Here is a 21,873-nt window from a genome sequence, read left to right as displayed (position 1 = left end):
TTTTTCTTTTTTATTTGTATGCCTTGGCTCTTTGTTTAAAAAGGGTCCAAGAGCTAAGCTAACTGGAGCAGACCCAGAAAGAAAGAAGAGAAAGATAAATGCATAGATAAAGAGATAATAGATATTGACTGTTTACCATTTTACTGATCTTCTTGCATCTTATAAATTTGGTCTGTACATTGCAAATCGAGTCTAGACATAATAAAAACATAATTTTCTTTAGACATCATATATCAGCATTTCCATCCTTAATGACTCAAAGTCCTTGAAGTCATTGTGTAAATGGAAAATGTGGGAAATGTGAATTGAAGCATTACAAATTCAAGCTGTTCTAGAGTTCAAGTTAGGCGATTGTGATCGAGATTATTAAGTTCTTGGGTACTCCGGTTTTAAATCGTGGGAGTTTCTCACCAAACAGAAGAACAAGAAGACTTCCCCCTTCTTTTATTCACTCAGTTCACTCTTTGCACAGTTGAATGAGCTTAAGTTAAAGGCAAAAAGAGCGAAGACGACGACGACGACGACGATGAAGACGAAGAAAAAAAGACGATTTTCATAATTAAACAGTTTTCAAGTTGGTTGGGCCAAAGGAAGTGGAAAAATTAATTTAAACAAGCGACAAGTGGAAAACCCTCTTCCCCAAAAGAACAAAAAGATAATTAATGCAAAAGACCGAAGACCGAAGAACCGAACCAAGAACGAAGAAGAAAAAAGGGGTTCCTCTGTTATGAGCCAGCCAACAACAACAACAACTAACAACCAACAACCCACAATCAACAGCCCAACTAACTACCAATAACCCAACAACAACAACAACAACATGTGGGAGGAGGGGAAAATGGTAACAGACGCATCTAAAGTGAAACAGGCGTAGGTTGATGGGGGACAACAATATGACAAAATCACAATACATGGAACGACTTTATTACCCTCTTTGGGTAAGCCTATGCCTTTAGTTAGATAGACTTGGTTCTATGGTTACCAAAAAGGGGCAGAGAACTTAAAAGACGACGACGACTACGACGATAAAAACAAAGTCCAAACAAACAGGGCACACAACACCAACACTTTCCACTTCTGCGAAGTCAGCGACGTCATGATTATTATTCTCATTCCCATTCTTCGTCTCCGTCTCTGTCCCCAACTCCAACTCCATCTCCAACATTTTCCAGCAAGAGAGCAAGAGAGAGAGAGAGAGAGAGAGAGAGAGAGCGAGCGAGCGAGCAGCAGTAGACAGGAGTGAAAATGTATTTAACAATCACCCTGTGTTTAGTCAGACAGCCAGCGTCTTGGCCCAGGTAAGGTAGACCGGAAAGTACAGTTGCGCTTCGTAAGCGATTGATGCGAGTTTTCCAACCTCAACCTCAACCGAGACTCACGACTCGACTCTCTGATGCTGTTCGTCGTGAAGATGACGATAATGATGATGTTGTTGTTGTTGGTGAGGCTGAAGATGATCATTTTTGTGAGTTGATTTCGCTTGACTTAGAATGAGAATGCATATATGTAGATGTCTATGATGAGGGTGGGCTTAGGTTCAACGTTCGAGTTTATTTACCTCTAGATCAGGATTCGAAACTAACTAAACATACAATATGCAAGACACATACATTTTAATGTGTGGGTTCAACCTGACCTTAACTGACCATTAATCTAAATTACCATGCTCGGGTAATTCTGTAACTAGGGTGTTTTTTTTTTTGAGAAGGATCCTTTCAACAACTTTTGTCCGTTACGCTACCTTGTTATATCTTTCGATCTAATCTAAAAGGTAGGATGAAACTTTATGGTTTTCTTTTCTCACCTTTTTCCTCTTGCACAAATAATGTCAAAGTTTGCCTTGAACACGGGAAAAACGTGACTGGTCTCTAGGAAATGTCAAAGAGCAAAACCGATTTCTGTTGAGGATGCTTAAAACTATGGATTTTCCACTGTGTTTTGTGGGAAAACAGACATACACACACACATAAAAATAAATCATAATGATAGTGCAAATGGGAAATGGGGAAAAACGCACTTAAGTGTGTCAGCAACAGCTGCCAAGCAGAGAAACATACTCAATTGTTCTCGTGTACGTGTGAAATATCATTTTGCCAAAACGAAAATCATTTCAGAGCCTTTTCCGACTACAAGAGGGCAATTAAAACAAAAGAGCAAGAAATCAGTTTGGAAAATCCACAGGACAAGACGTTCATTTGGTTGGCAGTGCCTTGAAAACTTGTTAAAATGAAGTTCAGATCAAATGCGAACACTATACAGATTAAGTCAATAATATACATATATATATACTTTCATATATCAGTGAGAATATGACCTAAATGGATGGAAATCCTTTTGGCTTACTCATTATAAAACTACAGTTTGATAGGCAGCTACTAATATTATGTATACGTAGAAACACAGCGAATTCAAGTTTCATCCGTTTGTCTTATATCCACAAGGCGAATTACAGTTTTACAAGTTGTGCCGAAAAGTATGCAACACATGTTAAAGTTCATCGTTTTCAATCAACATACAAAGGGTATACAAGCTGCGGCTACTCCCATTTTCTATATGTTTTTTATTAAGTTTAACATTTAACTAAGATTAATATCTGCATAAAAAAGAAACCGTTTAGTTATGCTAGTAGAAATAGAAATTTGGTGGAGGAAAATTAGGCTAAAAATTTCATTTTTTGAACCGAAAACTCCTTGTATTTTCAGTTTTCTTACTTAAGCTGTGAAACGTGGTAAGAAAATTCAAATATATTTTTGCAATGCCTTAGTCTTCTATTCATTTTGAACTTTACTTTACTTACCTTTAGGGCACAGAATATGCAATCTTGTCCTCCACATACATGCTGATTTATGCTACGAAACGAGCGTCGAAATACATCCAGATGCCACAAGACCTAAAAAAAAGCAAAATATAAGAGAGGGAAACAAAGCATTAAAACCTGGCTCTGAGAAGGTAAAGAGGGGAAATCAGGGGGGAGCTTAGATTGGGGCAATTGTGTGTATGTGTCTGCGTGAGAGGTAAGACAAACCGGTTAAGACGACGCCATCTTGTCAAAGATATTTTTCTACCTTTCGTTAAGTATCAGACTGAAAGACTCAAGAGCGAAAAAGAGTTAAGTTTTTATTATTTTTTTTTTTTTTTGGTTTTTGTTTTTTGCTAGCAGAACCAGTTTCGTATTCGGCCACAAAACTGCAAAATCCACAAAATACAACAAAAAAAAAAACACTGAGAAGTCTTAGCGAAAATGTTGTCGCTGCTATTGCTCTGTGGCTGTAGTTTGGAGGTGAAATTGTGGAGCTTTCCGTTGAGTCCCAGGGGCCGGTTTTTTGGTTTGTAGATATTTTTCGAGACTCGCGATTTGGTACCGAAACCAGCCAGGTGAGTATTTTATTTGTTTTTGGCGCGAGAGTTTTGTTTCGTTTCGTTCGTTTTTTCATTGTTCATCCGATCATTTTGGCAATTTCTGGCCTGGGCCCAAGCCCTAATGTTGCCACTAAAAGCGCCAAAGCGCTGTCCTCCTCACTCAAAAAAGAGTGAGTAGTAAGTGAGTCATGAGGCAAATGGAAAGGGAAAAGGGGGCAAGGAAAACATTTTGATGAAAATTGTAGATACATTTTTGTCTAGATAAAGAATACAATCTCAACATATGTATATATGAATATGTATCTGTATAATTAAATCGTCAGTGAAAGCCAATTTCGATCCCTTCACTCCCTTGGTTGGCCCGTCTAATGGCGAATAACTGATTGGAAAATGGAGCCACAATGGCCACTGGTCTAAGAGCCTAAAAACAAAACCGGTTGATCAAATCTTTCAACCACACTCACAACATACATACATACATGCACAGCATCTAATATTATTTCTTCAGTTTTCATGTTTTTTTTTTTTTTTGGGTTCCCCAAAAAACGAACACAGCTGCAAATGCTTTTAACTGTCTTTATCTATCAATATTTTTCTCTCCCTCTCTCGCCTTGTCTTTGTTTCGGTTACAAAATCTAATCCTCTCAATCTTTTATTTCTACCTTCTTTTATTTGTGGCTTTTTTGTGTCTTCTCCTTCACATTTTCATCCCCCATGTTGAATCGGTGAACGTTTTTTACAAAATAATTAATGCCCTTATATGGTCTAGTTTTTGAAATCTATGTGTATAGTAAGTTTGGAGAATCTCAAATCTAGTTTGTTTTACTCCCATATGTTGTCAAGTTGCTGCCCACTTGATATAACTAACTGACCGAAAATCAAAGTAATTAAAAACCAAATAATATGTCGAGCAGTTTCAATTTGAAACATGGTTAACATGTTTTAAAGTTGAGTGGCCTAAACACCCACACACGTGTTTACGCCCGTTGAAAAGTTGTATAAACGGAAATGGAAGCGGGAAAATGCGTGACAAGAAGGGACAGTCATTTCCAGCTTCCAAAATTGATTTTGGCGCCTGCTACATCATTTATGCATGTGGGCAGGCCCGAATGGTAAATGGTAAGTTCATTATAGCCATCTTTTCTTTTGTGATTAAAATATTCTTTTTCATTTTAATTGCCAAACGTTGATCATGTAACCTTATTGCCCATCTTACTTAACCACAAGTGAAAAGATACAAAAAAAAAAGAAACATTGTCACTCCTATCTACTTGTTTTTGTTTTTGTATTTTTAACTTACTTTTTAGCCAGACATTAATAGAGAAAAGGTGAAAAAAAGACTTTGGACGTTTATGTAGCCACAAACTGCGTGAGTTTACATAACAAGAGACTATTACTACACAACAACAACAACAACAACTACTAACAACAAAAAAACACAAACAAACAAAACAGTTACTACTTATGACTGGGCGTTTTATTCAAACGGAACCAAATGTGCAGCCAAGGGATACCTTAAATACGAGAGTTGATCTATTCGTTTAATCTATATCTACAAAAAAAATATCAAAAAAGGTGTATAATAATTGTATAAACAAATAGAAAACTAAATATATACAGACGAACGTCAGAATCGTGTCTCTAGAGCCCACTGTGCACACTGTGAAGAAATTTAGTTTTGAAGGAAGGAGAACAATTTTGTAGTTTATGTTATTGTCCTGCTGCTGCGTGACACATACAATAACACAAATAATAATAATAATAGACGGCATCTATGGAAATGCAGGTAGCTGCAATCTCAAGTTGAAACCTTTTTCCAACATTTTGTTGTTGTTGTTGTCGTCGTTTTCTACCTGTCATGCATTTGTGCACCACTGCGACTTGATCCTGGGAAATTCGAGTAATGCTTATGCAACTGTCGCCCTCTTTAGCCATTTAGCTCTTTCTCTGTCGCTCATTCTCCTACTTTGGCTGTCTCACTCTTGATCTATTTATCTCTGGCAGTGTACAAACTGTCACAATGTTTCGTTTTATATATAACTACATATAAACATATATTTAATTGAATTTTCCCTCAGTTAAATGTAATTATGTCAGTCTGCTTAAGTGTTAGACATTAACCCTAAAATGTGCAACAATTGTTTTCCGCTCGAGTGAGAGAGTGAAAAGCAACAATACAAATAATGCACGGAAGTTGTGAAAAATTGCAAGAAATTAAACCAAAATGAAAAAATATATTCGTCAACAAAAATTTGTGGATTTTTATTTCTACTCTCTGTGTCTCTAGTGAAGAAATAAATATTTATGCTAATCAATTGAAATAAGGCTGATTGATAGACGATTGTGCGAGGGAGGGGGGGAGGGGCAGCAACCAAATCTCTAAAGTTGAAATTTCAACTTAGCAACAGGTTCAGCATAAATTATGTTCACAAACTTTATTATTTAAATACCATCTACTTATGAACTAGGCAGGGTATATTCACGCCTCAAAATATAAATGCATTTCTAAATGCATTTCTCCTATCTCCATACGGGCAAAGATTTGTGCATCCAAGTGCTAAAATCTTTAGATGAAAGCTTCACATAGACCGATTTGATATAGGGTATCACTGTGTCGATGTCTCAGCTTAGCATAGAGACTGGTTTTATTGATACTACCTTCTGCCCTCTTTCTCCACCCCTCTCGCTCTCTCTCTCTCTCTCTTTCTTTCTTACTGTGTCTGGGGCACTCTCTGTGTCTGACCAACTTTTTCTTTCAAAGTTTTTTTTTTGCTTTTTTTTGGGGAAATTTTCATTGCTAAGGGAATATACCAACAAAAACTCAAGTTTTCCAATTTATTGTTGATGCTTTAGCTTGCCATATAAAAATTCTCTAAATTGAGCAAGTTCGTTTCCTAAGTCTTTTGTTTTCCAGTTTGAATAGTTTACCGAGTTCTTTAGAATTATTGACGAGAGGTGTCCAAAGATGTTTTGTAATAGATTTTAATGCTATACACTTGTTGTCAACTCCTAACCCCACCCACCCTCCACCACCTGTGTTCCATTACTTCACTTCCTTCACGCTTTTTCATGCTTTGGTGCACGGCACTTGAAATTTTCTGAAAATGTTTTCATTTTCCGTTTTTCCGACTGTGTAGAATTTGTAATTTCTATATTTTCTTTCTCTCCCCATTTCTCACCCTCTCTTTACTAGTGTACTAGTGCTGTGACAATTTTTTTTTTTTGATTTGAGTACAGTTGAACTTTAAATTGACCTCAAGACCGTCGATTCACTTACTTCCCCCATGTTTCGCTTACCTTGCAGGTTTGAAAGAGAGCGCCAATGTGATTATTTTTGATTTGTAGGGTATTTGATGAAGTGGCAATAGCAGCAGTTTGTTTTTGCGGTTGCTGTTGTTGTTGTTGCTGCTGTAGAGCAACAGCCAGTGGGGTATGCGGTGGTGCAGTTTTAATGGCTACTGTATCCATTATTAACACTTTTTTTTCTCTCTCTCTCTCTGTCTTTCTTATAAACTGTTGTCTTTTAACACATTTTGTCTTTTGGTTTTTTGCGTGGCTTTGCTTCCGTTCACAGCAATATTTTCGAAGAAGCAAAAACCCGGAGAGGAAGTTGGCAAAAAGCTAAGAAGTTTTTAACTGCTACAGAGTTTGTCTGTTTGGTTCAGTGTCCGACGTCTTCATTAGTTTCTTTTCACTGTCCAAAGTCTCACACGGCAGAAGCAAAAAAGGCACTGGTGCTTTTCGTGCAATTTAAGATCCACAAACACAATAATCAAAACAAAAAATACAAAAAAATATTTCACTAAAACAACAACACGAGACAAATAATTAGCTGCCGAGCGACCGTTGTTACTGTTAGAGTTGAGAGCGCAGACGTAACTGAAGCGCAGCGTTGCCAACTTTTTAGGGCCTGAAAGCAATACTCTAGCGTTGCCAGCTTTTATTTTGATCCACTATTGTTGCCGTTCCCAGTATTTGTGAAAAATTGTTTTGCATACTTTTGGGCAGTTAAGAAATTATAGTCTTATACTTTGGCTTCTATGTATAAGAATTCATATTCTTATATTTTATTTTCATATTTAATAGTTAACATATAATTCTGGTTGAAAGGATTTAACGATTTTTAAATATTTCTATTTTAAAATACATGACCAAAATAAAAACGGGCATTTTTATTGGGCAGGAAAATGAAAAACCGATTTTTATGCAATCAAAATGGCGGCCAAACATAAAATGAAAGATGATGAAGAAGAAGCAGACGTAGTAAAAGCCAAAAAACACGTTTACCGCCGAGACTTAACGAGTTTTTTTTTTTTTTTGTTTTTTTGTTTCGTTTTTGTGGCAAGTCAAAAAGCAACAGCAACAAGTTACTAGAACCCAAAAAGCAAACAACTACACTGTCACAAACAACTTTTTTACCTTTTCTGAACAGTTTACTTTAACTGCATAGGATTTTGTAAAGTGTACGCAAAATATACATACATACAGAAATCGGTAAGAACGAGTATGGTGGGGGGCTATGGCTATTCGAAGAGTTTGGCTGAAACGTCTTGATAAAAAGACGCTGGAAAATGCGCGGCAAACATGTCTCTATAGTTTTTGGTTTACAATTCCTTTACAAGCCGCCCAAAAAGCAAGTTAAGAATATCCAATCGGAGTCTTTAGTCTATGTTTCAGCTTATTTGCTCTGTCCCTGTCCTTTATATATATTTTTTTAATTAAACACAATTGATTCGATTCGATTCGATTACTTCACCAAGACATCTGCCATGGCCATATTAAGCCACACTCTTATCCATAGCTATTTAAGAAGATCAATTAATATTCTCCCAATTACAAGGAAAACCAAATGAAAATCGGTGTATTTTTTCCTTGGAAGTGTTTGATTTAGAGTAGTTCTACTGTCTAGCATTTAGCTTTCTTTCTCATTTCATGGACAATAGGACAAGAAAGTTGTATATATTATTATTATTCTTCTTATTCTTAGACGAAAGTCTTATTGTCATTGCTCAGAGAAAGACAGAGAGAGAGAGAGAGAGAGAGAGAAAGAGAGTTTATTTCTTTAAGCAATGATCATCATTACCTCTTGTCTGATGCCTGTACGTGTCTTTGCTTGGCTTGCCAAGTAATACTTGGGCACGAGTCAAACATAAATTAACCATTGATTTTGCTGTTGTCGTTGTTGAAGTAGCCATTGTTGTTGTTGTTGTTGTTGGATAATGACAACTGCAATTTATGCCATGTCAACGACAATAACAACCAACGTCTTTGCTGTTCTCCCAATCATGGTAACGTTGTCGATGGGATGATGCCAAGTACAGTACAGTTGCCATAATTAATTGAAGATGCTGTTCATGTTGCATCTAAAGCTAAACACTCTGATTACACCATCAAATGCAGAAGCAAATCTATCTTTAACTAACTAGAAAGCTTAAGTTTTTGTTTACACAATGCATAAAACTAAAAAAAGAAACAAATGCAGCATTGGGTAAATACATACATATGTACATATGTACATAAGTCTTTCCCGCCAACCATTTCATATGTATACCATAAGTTAGCCAACAGGATTGTATAAAAAAAATGGCGCGCAAATACAATCACAAAGGAGCAAACTTTGGCATTGGAGGCCCTTGGCCAGTCGCTGTCAGTCAGCTGAGCATCTTGCTAAATTTAGATGGCAACATAATGCCCAAAACAAGCCACAGCAGGGCAAGAAGAACGAAGGGCAAAGAAGCACGTACTATACGTACTGCTGTTTACAAACAGCCAACAAACAAACAAACAACAGAAGCAACAGAATATAACAAACCTCAAACTTTTGGCATCGACTTTGATATACCCTTTTTCAAGAAAGCAAAGGCTCCAATGGAGACCCCCCTCAAGTTTGAATCGATGACTTTGTATTATTAATTGGCTATTCCTATAGATACATGACAATGTATATGGATACAGGGTACTGCGAACCAGTTTCGCTCCACTTCCAGGTTTCAGGTTTTAACCCCTCCCTCCTTCCGATCCCGTTTGTCTTTGGGCCAATTGAAGACAGAGCACGCGCCTCGCTTCAAGCTCCAAAGGGGCTATAAACAAATGCTCGATCGTAGCACAGATTCGTTGGCCTGTGTCTTGTATTTTTCGTTGCCTTAATGTTGCTGCTGCTGCTCCTTTTTTTGGCTCTCTGTTCCTTTTTTTGTTTTTTTTGTTTTTGAGCCACAGTTGTTGCTAATTCGTACACTGAAATTGGCTGACAGAATTTTGAGTTGGGGCAAATTTTTCGAACGAAGATCTTCGTTTATATATGTATATTGCCAGCTGCATTTTTCAGCTGCTGAATGATTACTTTTCGGCAAGGAGTCTAAAACAAAAAGGGTCGCCAAATATCGCAAGTTTGTGGTTAATATATAAAAAAAAAAAACATGGAGCAAGTAATTTAAAAAAAAAAATGCTTTTAATTTATAAGCCAAAAGTCATGCATCTTTATATATAAAAGAACATTTGAAACTTGTATATAGGAAGCAAATCCGCATTCACAATTCTTAGTTCCAATTTCACCAAATCAAATTAAGACAATTAAATGGCAAAGCGCGCGCGCAAAAAAAAGAAAGAATTAGAAAAATATGTCCAACAACAACAACAACATTCAACTAACCAGGCAGCCAGCCAGCAATGACAATTGTTCATGGGTTTGAGGCAGATATACACGTATATATATATAAATAGAAGGAGTTGGCTTGGCTAAGGCTTTTGGGTGCAGCTGTTCAACCGGTTTGGCGCGTGTCTCCATTGCCTCTTTCTCTTTTTTTTTTCCTTTTTTTTTGTTCATTTCATTTTTTGTTTTTTTTTTTTTTTGCACAAATGAATTAATTAAAGCCAAAGCCAGACGACAGGGGCCATTAACATTAACGGCAAAGTGGTCTTGGTCGTCATCATCGTCATCGTTTGTTGATCCGTATCAAGAGCATCAGAAGGATCCAAATTTCCCTCTCTCTCTCTACCTTCAATAAAATGGAAAACAAAACAGCTGCCACCGAGAATCGAGAAAAGGGTCAGAAATATTCCTTGCCAAGACGGGTACGTTGATCTGTTCGCTTTCTGCGGTTTGTTACACCATCCGATTCGTCCATCATATCCTCGAGCATACGCTCTTGTCGCGGATTCAATCTGGCCAGGTGGATATCACGCGTGGCTCTAAAGTTGCCGCAATTATACAGATGCTCATTCTCCAAGCGTATATAATTCCAAATGAATCGTCTACAAGCAGAAAGGCATAAGAGCGCATAAGAGTGACCAAGAAAACGCATTCAAGTCCAACTTACCGTGTTATCTCGAAAATGCTGCCAAGGGTTTTAGCATTATACGGAGTTATTAGATTATGATGAAGAGCCAAAAACTCAAATGCCCAATAACTACGCAGCACTAAATTTTCAATAATCGCAAAATAGTAAAAGGACTGAGGATACACTAACTTTTCGCGTAGAAACATATGTTCGCCCTTAAATATGCGAAATAGACCAAAATCCTTGATAATATCCCACAGATAGCAATAGAGTGTGGACACAATGTAGCTGGCGATAAAGAGCCAGGTATATGGATTGCGAAAGGTATTGGAATAGCCGCCTAATTAGAAAGATAGATTCATTTCATCAATTGATCACTGAAAATCGATTGTCAACTTACTCTCTGTATGCATGCGCATTGTCGAAAAGAAGACAACAAAAAATGTGGTTGAATATTTGCCAGCATTAATCAAGTAATCAACTGACTTGGATCCACTGTCCCTGAATCTTCTGAAGCATTGAGCAAACCGAAACCACGCTGGCAAGCATCTTGATATTGGCACAAACATATCCTCCTTGAAGCAGAAGGCCACTTCGGCATATCGAAGCCAACAACTGGCATAGAATCGCACTATATAATACGAATCAGCCATGCAAATGACCAACGAATTCATCTGATCGCCCATCCAGAAATCAGCGAAACCCACATAATAAAACGGAGCGGCAATCACACGACCCACCAAGCGTATCGTCCACCAACGAGCTGGCCAATTGAGAATGGGCAATGGATTAATCAACAGTAAGAGAAATATCAATATCAAGGCCAATGGAAAAACAAAGGGATCCGCGACCCTTATCAGATCATGAAAGAGAAATCCTAATATCGACAGGGACCACAGAATGCCAAAGGTACAGGCTATCTCTAGAAATGTAGCCGGCTGCAAATGACTTCTAGGATCAATCTCAAAGATCAATATATGATTCACTCCTGCACGCTGCCAGCCCGCCACATTGGCGGCCATAAAAAAATTGAATATGACCCAGGCGAAGGGACCTCGATACAGATGCATAAAGGCCACCAAATTTGCCTGCGAAGGTTGACGTTTCCAATCTGGAAATCAAACTAAATTAACAAAACTAAAAAACAAGAATCGTTGATTAAAAACCATTCCAATGCGGGCAATGCAACCGAAAGATGTGACAGCCATGTGAAGTCAAATGGATCAAGTGATCAGATTATTATTATTTTTTTGGTTGCATTCCCCCTCGGATTAGACCATTAAGGTAACGTCACCTACAACTAATTATAGTGGCCATAGCCAGCATTAGAAACATGCCCAATGCCAAACCGGCACGAAAAACCAAACTTGGAGCCGTCGGTTCTCCTAATGGTGGCACTCTTAACTTGGTCATTGCTTTGGCTCGATCACCACCCGCCAAATAATGCGTATACAGATCTTCCACCTCGACAAGGAGCCCTTGCAAAGTGCGGCCATCGGTAAAAGCAGCTGGTCCCACATTGCGATGGAACCACTCATTACCCATTAGGGATTTCAAATATTTATCATATTTCTTGCAGATTTTTCGAAAACCAGTCTCATTAAGCGATTGAAAATTTTGTAATAACACCAAACTCAAATAGAACTCTGCATAAGAATTACGCAATTGCCGTTGCGTCATCAATTTACGATTGGATGCATTTCGAATCCGATTTCGTCTTGACCGGGCAGATCCAGGCGCTTCGGGCGGACTTAGGGACCCGGTACTGGCCTCATGACCGGGTGCCCGAACCTCAGCCAAAAGTTGTAACTTTAAAGTGCCATTCTTACGTCGCGCCTCTGCCAGTTTTTCGAGAAAAAAGTTATTAACCCGGGACAATTCGTTCTGGAGCTCATTGAAAAATGCCTCCTCGAAGGCTTTGAAATAGGCATGAGTTTCATAACTACGAGAGCTTTCGGAACGCGGTGCTCCTTCAACGCCCTGTCTTATCAAAGCATTTAGTTCCTATAAAAAAAAGGGGAGACGACGAATCCTTTTTTGATTTTGGTTTTTGGCAGTCTTTTGTGGACCTGCGTTGACTTACCGTATATCTCATATATTGCTGACGCCATTCAATGGTCAAATGTGTCTCAAAAGTTTTACCAAATTTCATTTCTCTTAGCCTTCTGGGAGCCGCAGCCGCCTACAGCGGCTTAAAGGCTAGCTGCTGAGGCTGACACTGACAGGCTAATATTTGAATAATATAATTTAACAAATTCGGACATTTTTTTTTTCAAACTCAATGACAATTATCACCTCGCCTCGCCTCGCCCTACCTTGCCTTGCCTTGGATGTAGTTTTCTACATACTATATCCATATTTATTGGGAGATCTTTTCACACTATACAGACATTTTGGAATGAATTTTCTATAACTATTTAAGGATATGATTTTGAATAGGATAAAAATTTATTTTTAATTTATTTCAGAATATAAATTTTCCTAATACCTCAACTCAAATTCACTATATACGACACGAATGCTACTTAAAACGATTTTCAAAGTTGAATTAATAGGTAATTAATCTTAAAAAATAGATGATTTTGGATATCTTTAACTAATAACCCAAAAAATTTCTCTAATTCTGGAAAAACTCTCTCCATCATTCTTTTTCTTTATCTTTGCCTATAAATTTAGTTTTTTTTTACTAATTTGCTCTAATTTTTTTTTTTTTTTTGTTTGAACTAAAGCCTTAGGGTAATAGAAGAAAATCTTAATTGATCATTTTATTTGTGTGCTTTCTGAAGCTGTGTGGTCTTTGGATTTTTTTTTTGGGTTGGGTTTTATATTTCGTTATCATTAATACATATTATAAAGAACCAGCAGATAAAAACAAGCTAAAGTAGAATGAAGACCACCACTGACTCTTGTTGTTGTACCATGTAAAGATGCTGTTGAGAAATCTGAGAATGATTAATGAGAGTATTAGAAATGAGAAATCAAAGCGGAGACTGTTATACCTCCCTCCCTGCACCCCTCCTGTAGCTTTACACTCTTTCTCTTTCATTTTCTCCTTGTCTCTAATCGATCAATGATCAATTGAAATTTGCTCACTACTCGATTCATTTGCGCAATCTAGAAATTACGCATGCCATACAATGTGAGTAATTATATTATAGCGATCCCATAATTTTCCATAATTTTATGTCCCCAACGGAAGTTGCGTTATACGAGCGAGATGATTATAGAATGAACCTAAATTGTCAGCATAAGACCAACAACTGCTAATTGTTTAACAAAGGCGGAAGTATATCATTGAACATGGTGATGATGTTGATGGCCATGGAGTTCGAGTTGTAGTTGGAGTTGGAGCTGCTGGATGTGGATGTGAATCTGAAGTTAAATCTGAATCTGTATCTTGTGCACTTATTGTGGCGCGCGAATCGGATGTACTTCCGCAGGATCCAAAAACACAGAGTTTGCTGTGGACAACGCCTTATCGATATCTACTTTTCTTCCTATTCTGAAAACTATACACATTTTCATTGAGTTTCGGTAAGTTTTCTCTTTGTTCCGATATAATAAACATACATCTGCATTTCAATAGACTTTTGTTTGGTGATATGAATAATCAATTGGTTTGTTGGCATTTCCATAGAGTAGAACTTGCTTCTTGTACATCAAATGTTTAGCATTTTTCAGTTTAAATTCATTTTCTCCAATACAACTTTATTAGAGAATACGTGTCAATCAGGACATAATGTCAGACGCATACAAATAATAAATTAGGTTGACTAATTAAAACATTAGTTGAAAACTCAATCAATTTCCATCACCTTCTATTAACACGTCCTGCTTTCAATTTGTCAATGTGCATTTCCACGAAAAATGTAAAATGGAAATGAAAATTGAAATTGGTAGAGCGATTTGGGCACGAACAAATGAAAAAAAAAAAAAAGACTTAAGACACGAACTTGCAGCTCATGATGGTTACGGAACGGATCTCAGAATACAAAAAAGTAAAACCTTTTACCATCATTTTGTAGGCACTTTCCATCGGACCATTTGAACATAGGCATAGGCATACACATCCGGCCCTGTTTGCGACCACAGAAATTAACCAAAATGTGTGTATTTTGAAGGTTCATTGAACATGAGTAACTTTCAAATGGCTTTACATGATGTTGTCGGCGGATTGGTTGTAGCTGCTGCTGCAACAATTTACCTTACAAAAACATTTACTCTCTGGCATACGACGAAATGCGGGCACTTTTGGCCATGAAAAACGAAAACACCAAAAATAACTGACCATGATGATGATGACGAACAGAAAGCAACAACAACAACGACATCATCATTAAGACGAAATCAAATACAAAAATTAATTTAAATGATTTACAGTCAACAAGCAGTGAAAACCAAACGGATGAGCAATTGCAATTGTGGTTAATACCAACTTAAAAAGCGACTTAAAGCATACCCTGTAAAATAAAGGATCAAGACATGAAATTTTAAGTCCGCTTATTTGTTACCACACAATTCTTGAGTAAATTTTGTTTCTTTTTTTTTTTTAACTACGATGCATTAAAAAAGGAAATTTAAATAATTTGGTTCCCGTGTTGCTTGCACTTGTTAAATTAAGCATAACACCGTCTTACAGAGCCAAGACAGAAAGAGAAAAAGAAAGAGATATATGTATAACCAGGCTAACCAGTCGAAGGGCTGACTTCTTAACAAAATTTTCACAGGCAATGCTGTCAGGCGTAACCGAACCGTCTGTATTTCATGTCTTGTCTGCTTTAAACGGGTTTTCTAGACTCTTTTTATTTATTTACTTTGATGCAACAGAATTTTGGCAAATGTAAACATTAATTTTCTACTCTCAACTATCGGATATTCTGGGTTAAGAAAGTTAAATTTTGCAAATTAAAAGTAGTAGTAAGAGCAAAGCAATAGTAGGTAAATCATAACATAATTCCTGTTCTCACATTCTTAATGATAATCATAAAAATATCAAATTCATATTAGTTACCAACCAAGCGGAAAGCAAATACTACCCAAGATTCACTTCCTTTCCCCTGGCCAGCCCAAGCCCAACCTTCTCTTAACATTATCTTTTGTTTGGCTTATCGTGTGAACTAATCTAAGGACAGAGAAGCAGAAAGGAGAAAGCACAATTGTACAACTTGTAAAGTGCTATTCCAGACGACGAGGGCTGTTCAACAGGTTATTAATTAGATGAATCAAATTTTGTTTTTAGGAATCCTTTAACTCTTAACTTTTCGAATCTGGAATCCTATATTATATCATTTTCAATCAATAATTATTGATTTTAATCAAGCATAATCAAATCAAAATACTTAAATTATTATACATATTGCAAAATAACTCTTTAAGCTTCTCACAAATTTTCATAAACTGTTTATTTTTCAAGTCTATATAGCTACACGTATTTTTGGTAAATTTTACAAATTCCTGTTTTTAATAAGCAAAATTTGATAAAACTGAATATTCTTATATTTCCAATTATTTGATCCCATTTTGAAATGTTTTTAATTGACACATGACTTTTCCAAATCAGTTGGAAGTTGGAAGAAAAAACCTTAACTTTACTTAACTCTGTAATATGGTGAATTTAGGCACAATTTTACACTTAAATTGCTTTCTTTTCTTTTGCAGCAACCCTCGCAATATTTTCTTTCTTTTTTCTTCACTACTTCGTCGCTTATGCATTAAGTATATCATGGAATGATTGTCGGTGACCGTCGAAGAGTTGCAAAAGAAAAAAATGTTTTGTGACGACCAAGACGACTCACTACTTTATTACACCACAAACAGATCAAGACATGGGCAAAGAACTTTTCAGTTTTCTGCTTATTTTTGCTTCGTTTCTTCTTCTTCTTATTTATCGTCATCACCTTTTCTTTCATTTGTTCGTGGCAGTTGACTGCTCTAACTTGACTTTGGAGGATATGACTTTTAAAGGCATATCAAATAAAAACGTAACAAAATGTGTTATTTTGTCTTTTACTTTAAAATCTCATCGAATATAGTTGGCTAATCCGTTCTAGCTGATTTCGTTAGCCAATTTTAAAAATTATTGTTTTAAAATTGACTGGTTAGCTGAGAAAAAGGAAACTCCAATAACACATAAACATAGCTAGATAATTTTGGATTTGGATACTAGTTCAGTTCGGGTAAATGTCGTGCCAGTTAACCGCACCCAGGCCAGGTCTCCATATTCAAATCAAAACTTGGGCTCCATTTACACAGTCTACAAATTAATTCCATGTGGAACAGGGCGTGCCTTCTATGATTTGTTTTGTTTTTTTTTTTTTAATTCAATGCAATAATGTTAGGGCATTCAAGTCACTCAACTCGAAGTGATTCATAGAATCGAGTGGGAGAAGAATGAATTAACAACAACAACAACAAAGTGAACCAGATCACTTTTTCCTATAATTATAATTTTGCATAATTTCTCTCGACGTACAAAAAAAAACAAGGTTAACCCAATTCTGTCATAAATCTACACAATTTCTAATTATCAAGTCTTTTTAGCTAGAGTCTCTTATTTTGCATAGAAAATTCTCTAAGTTTTCCTTGTCTATTAACAATTGGCTGACTCTCTGTGAAAAGATTTCGTGATGCTCTCAACTCAACTAGGCGAAAATAAACACACACGCACACACATGTAACGTATGAATAAATTGAATGTCTGCTTGAACTTGAAGCGCCCACACTCGAAAAAGTCTTCAAAAACTTGTTTATTGGTATAATAAAAAAGACAAAAACAAAAAAACAAAGAAGAGCAAACATCATTTTGGTATAAATAAACTCTTTTCTTTACTTTAATGCTTAAATTTGTTTGTTTTGAATGACTTGCTTTTGATATTCTTCTTAGATTTTTCGAGTGAAATTACAATTTTTTTATTTATTTTTCAAAACTATGTATTCACAACGATTTTAGTTTTTGCTTCTGAAGTAACTTATTTCTCTACAAATTGATTTCAATTTATTATCAACACATTGAAGACTATAAAAAGGAAATGAAATGAATTTTGAAATATTTTATATGAACCAAATTTGTCTCCGAATCGAAGGCAAGAATATACTTAAGAGTACTTCGATTATGACTCACCTGAACGGCACAATTTAGAAAACAATTGTTCTGCCCAGGACCATTTAAAAGACCCTTTGACGTCTGCTCCAAAGTGGGTGATGTCAGAAAAGATGCTTCCAATCCAAATCCGTTCCCACCAGTTCCTCCTGCATGTAACAATTCCAAAAGTCGATTGCGTTCGCTTACATTGTGAACTGATCCTGTGGCAATGATTTTCGGTTGCAAGCGATATCCATTATGATGATGATGATGATGGACATGACTCGGTGTGGCAGCAGTAGCAGCCGCAGCAGCTGCTGCTTGCCGATATGAAAGTGATCCATTAGATCCATTCAATGGAAGTGGCGATGTTGCCGCCGTGGCACCACTCATCTTGGACGAATGCCTGTATTATACGAGTGGGAACTGCAACACTCTTAAGCTAAAAACAAAAATGGGAAAAAGTTAAAGATTTATAATATATAGAATGTTTGATGTGTGTCAGTTTGTTGACGCCTAAAAATTAGTAGAAATTCCTGAGGGAGGTATCATAGGGGCAATTAATTATAGGGCTAGGGAAAACTTGAGACTCTCTGACTAACTCATGATGCTCCCTCTCAATCTCTCAATGACTTTTTGTCTACTAAATCATATTTTTAAATACAGATAGCCAGCTACTCAACTTTTAACAAGAAAAATGGCCAATACTTAGATTATTTTCTATTTTTCAATAAGTAATCATCTATATTTTCATCTACAATCACCAAAAAATATGTATGTTCTTAATATAAGTTAGTAACAAAGTCGAGTCTGATTTGGCCTAGCCCACATCTCATCTAACAACTGTCAAAATCAACACGAAGAAGGTAGAGTTTGGAATGATCTCAGCACCAAATAATTTTAATTTATGGAAAACCAAAAATAAAACTAAAAAAGTTACATTCCATTCCAGCTACAGCGAAATTGTAACTTTCATTTAATGGGTGCTGACTTCGGAGAAGAAATTTCCAAAACATTTTAATTCTATATTCAAATCACACGAAAAATGTTAATTTTCGTTTGACCTTAATAGCAATGGAACTCTTCAGAGTTCGGAGTTATAATCAATTTTGATTTTCATTTTATGCTGTTAATTGCTAAATGCTACCTCAGTCCATCAGTTCGAGGAGCATTTTGGGGCCCATAGGGCACCCATGGCCAAGCCAATTCCCACTGTTTCGATCCGCTTTGCTCCTAATTAACATAAAATGTGGCTTGACTTGGGATGCACCTGCAACCATGTGGCACTTGCCTCATCGACTGAAGTTCGCTGTTTTGCATATTAATCGAGTTGTCAGCTCACGACAAAATATGAACAGAGGCCATTAACCACCACCACAACAACAAGTGGCCAAAGGGGGAAAAGAAGCAGAAGCAGAGGCAGGGGCAGAGAGGCAAAGACAGAGGCATTTCAATTGCTGTTGCATGAAATGCAACAATTTGCCGGCAATTTTCTTTTGGACACACACAGACATAAAGCCAATTCCATAATTTTCGTTCGTTCGTTCGTTCGTTTTGTTGTGATCTATCATTACTTTTAACGCAATGCAACGTTAAATATGTTTTTGTTGTTTTTTTTTTAATCCCCATTGCTCACATTTCTAATACAGCATTTTTTGTTTTTGGTAGGCCTAATTAAAATTCTTGCGAGAAGGAAAGAAAGAAAACATAATAGAGAAAACGATCATTTTACACAGCACGGAAGTTTTTTTTTATCAAATGCTATATAAACATAATACCGAATGTACAATTACACTTTGAATGCTGGACTAATAATAAACCAGAGGTTCGGGACCAACTTCGTGCCGAAGTTTGTATACCCTTGCATACCTCTCTTTTGTCCTCGAGTCTTTGTGAAACAATGGCCCACAATCTTGGGATGTCAGTTTATGTTTCTATGACAAATATGTATATAAAATAGCTATCTGATTTTAATGAAATCCGAAAGAGTCAAAAATAAGCATATTAAACTGCCAAATATTAATATTTTTAACAATCGCATGAAAAATAACCAAATTATTGATAAAAGTGACGGTTTTTGACCGAATATGCCTATTAAAGCTATATAAAAAAGTGAACCAATCTTGATGAAATTCGGCATTGTCAGTCATAGGTATATGAAACTCAGAAATACTATACTGGGTCTGATTCGGGTAAATCGGAGAAATATAACCCCTGCAGTATTTCACATGACTCATGGACAGACGAAAGGCTCATCTCGTCATGCTGATCATGTCTATATAAACTTTATAGGGTCGGAGATGCTTTCTACTATGCGTTGCACACACTTGTGATCAAAATCAACAAAATTATTTGTGAGGGTATGAAAATGTATCGATATCATAATTTTAAAACATGTTTACCAAATGCTTAAAAGCATTCATTTGTAATTTACCTGCAACTTTCTCTGCAAGTCCTCGAGATTCGTTTCACAGACACACACACACACACACGTTCTTCGCATGATCTTCTTCTCTCTGTTTTTTTTTTTTCGCGACAATTATTATATTATACTTAATGTATAAAAAAAAAATAATGACTAATGAGCCTTTTGTCTACCTATTAAGCTGTGTGTGTGTGGTTTCTCTGCGTATTCTGCTGGCGCCAGCAACTCCAGCAACCTCCAAACTGGCTAAGGCTAATAAGCGTTCGTTCGGTCAGTCGGTGGTCACTCAAAAAAACGTGACAATGAATATCAACCAAAAAGACAATAGACGGACCAGCAAATGTAATTGGAATGAGTGCGGACAGTCACCACCGAAAACAACTCCAAAAAGGTAAGATTTCTTACTTTCTTGATCTAAGGCCTAAGCAAAAATACAGCCCCGCCTTGATGTGATTACTGTGCATTTTCATACCTTGCGTGACGCTTCAAGTAAATCCTCTTTTGCAACTCACCAACAATTACAATAGCTCAATCAATGCAAGCTCAGAGATTGGTTTGCTTGAGATCGACTCGATTCTAGCAGTTTGCAGCTGAGAAACTATGCCAAGAATGTTTCGAGCACCTGTTGGCATAATTTGTGCCACAAACTCGAAACAAGTTGCCCAACAACGTCGACGTCGACGACGACGACCCTGAGCAATCAATGCAGTTTTTTGCTGTAAATTTCTGTGTGGCCAAGCTCTGAAATCTATGATATTTTTTAATGTTGAAGGTTTTACTTTAGTGGTGATCGGAAGCCCCCGAATTGACCAACTGTTGGACATCATCATCCCACAGCAATTGAATTGAATTAGCCGGCATAAATGAGCCAGACCCACGTATTTTTCCTCTTAATTTCGACAACGTTTTGTTTGGTTTGCTTGATGGTCTGATAATGCGTCCCACGCATTCCACGACACAATCGATTCACCCACTCGTCCATTTTGCCCGAGTTAATTGCGACAATCACCAGAATAGAAGATGGCTTGAATCCTAACTTAAAATCCATCTACATATGTCCAACAAGGGTTCACGTTCTAGAGGTGACAATTACGACTTCGAATTGAGCGCAGAAAATGCTGCGAAAATAGTCAAAACGGTTCTCGATCTTCATAGCGACCGCAAGTAAAAATTCTTCGTTGGGAATTGTGATTGACAGCATAATTTATAGTTTTGTGATATCTTAAAGCCGAAGGCGGCATCAAAGTCTCAAGTTAAACACAATGGGGCAATCTGTTGGAAACTTTTGCCGCGGCCACGATCGAGTCGAGTCGAGTCCAATCCGATACGTTCAATCAAGTGGAAAGCATTGTGTGCGGTCATTATCAGTTGACCGCAAGTCCAGCCGCTGTTGTTACTGTCATCGTTGTCTCCATCTCCATGATGGGCTATGCAAATTGTTGATAGCGAAAATTTACTCTTCATTAGCAACACCTTTCAATGAGGCAACAAATCATGCGAGATTTCCTACTTTTACACAAGGTTTCATCTGTCCAAATAGAGCGAACTAGATCTTCTTCTATTTTTCTTTCTCTTGTCTTTATGTAGGCGTCAAATTGCGTGAATAGCTTTGGATTTGCCTAGGGCGGCAATTTTTCAAAAAATTCCTCTGGGTTTTTGTTATAGCAGAAGTTCTTGCCCAAGAAGTATTTCCAACTCCATAAACAGTTTTAGTTTTTCTGCGCTTAAGG

At 36.9% G+C, this 21,873-nt stretch overlaps 2 protein-coding genes across 6 annotated transcripts in view; both read right to left on the bottom strand.

Moving 5' to 3' along the window:
- LOC6648720 overlaps positions 1–21,873 on the bottom strand; it is a 37,564-nt gene that overhangs the window by 12,558 nt on the left and 3,133 nt on the right. The window contains exons 2-3 of one of the 2 annotated variants that reach the window (XM_023179262.2): positions 17,758–18,160; positions 2,798–2,890 (exon numbers count right to left, since the gene is read on the bottom strand). In XM_023179262.2, the coding sequence (XP_023035030.2) occupies positions 2,798–2,890; positions 17,758–18,111 (447 nt within the window). In that variant the 5' untranslated portion in view covers positions 18,112–18,160. Of the gene's footprint in view, positions 1–2,797; positions 2,891–6,657; positions 7,141–17,757; positions 18,161–21,873 lie in introns of those variants that run through there. The other variant, XM_023179263.2, reaches the window with a different exon arrangement.
- On the bottom strand, positions 9,787–12,923 carry LOC6648719 (xenotropic and polytropic retrovirus receptor 1). 4 transcript variants are annotated; one of them, XR_002724304.2, is made up of 6 exons: positions 12,721–12,923; positions 11,936–12,641; positions 11,038–11,748; positions 10,677–10,977; positions 10,010–10,611; positions 9,787–9,895 (listed from the first exon to the last, which is right to left on the bottom strand). XR_002724304.2 is itself a non-coding variant. In XM_002071834.4 (5 exons), exons 1-5 carry the CDS (start codon positions 12,787–12,789, stop codon positions 10,407–10,409), a joined length of 1,992 nt encoding a protein of 663 aa, XP_002071870.1. In that variant the 5' UTR covers positions 12,790–12,923; the 3' UTR covers positions 9,787–10,406. The 4 variants fall into 4 exon arrangements, 3 of the variants coding, with proteins under 3 accessions (XP_002071870.1, XP_023035033.1, XP_023035032.1); XM_002071834.4 differs by having other exon boundaries at positions 9,787–10,611; XM_023179265.2 differs by lacking the exon at positions 12,721–12,923 and having other exon boundaries at positions 9,787–10,611; positions 11,932–11,978.

This window comes from Drosophila willistoni, assembly GCF_018902025.1.
Source record: "Drosophila willistoni isolate 14030-0811.24 chromosome XL unlocalized genomic scaffold, UCI_dwil_1.1 Seg141, whole genome shotgun sequence".
Taxonomy (NCBI): Eukaryota; Metazoa; Arthropoda; class Insecta; order Diptera; family Drosophilidae; genus Drosophila; species Drosophila willistoni.
The sequence above is the reverse complement of the archived record's forward strand: the minus strand, read 5'-3'. Positions and strand labels throughout refer to the sequence as shown.

Coding starts and splice junctions, on each gene's coding strand:
- LOC6648719 (XM_002071834.4), bottom strand. CDS start 12,789: ATGAAATTTGGTAAAACTTTTGAGACACATTTGACCATTGAATGGCGT. Junction 10,978..11,037: donor AATGCGCATGCATACAGAGA/GTAAGTTGACAA, acceptor CTTTCTAATTAG/GCGGCTATTCCAATACCTTT. Junction 10,612..10,676: donor AGCATTTTCGAGATAACACG/GTAAGTTGGACT, acceptor TTCTGCTTGTAG/ACGATTCATTTGGAATTATA.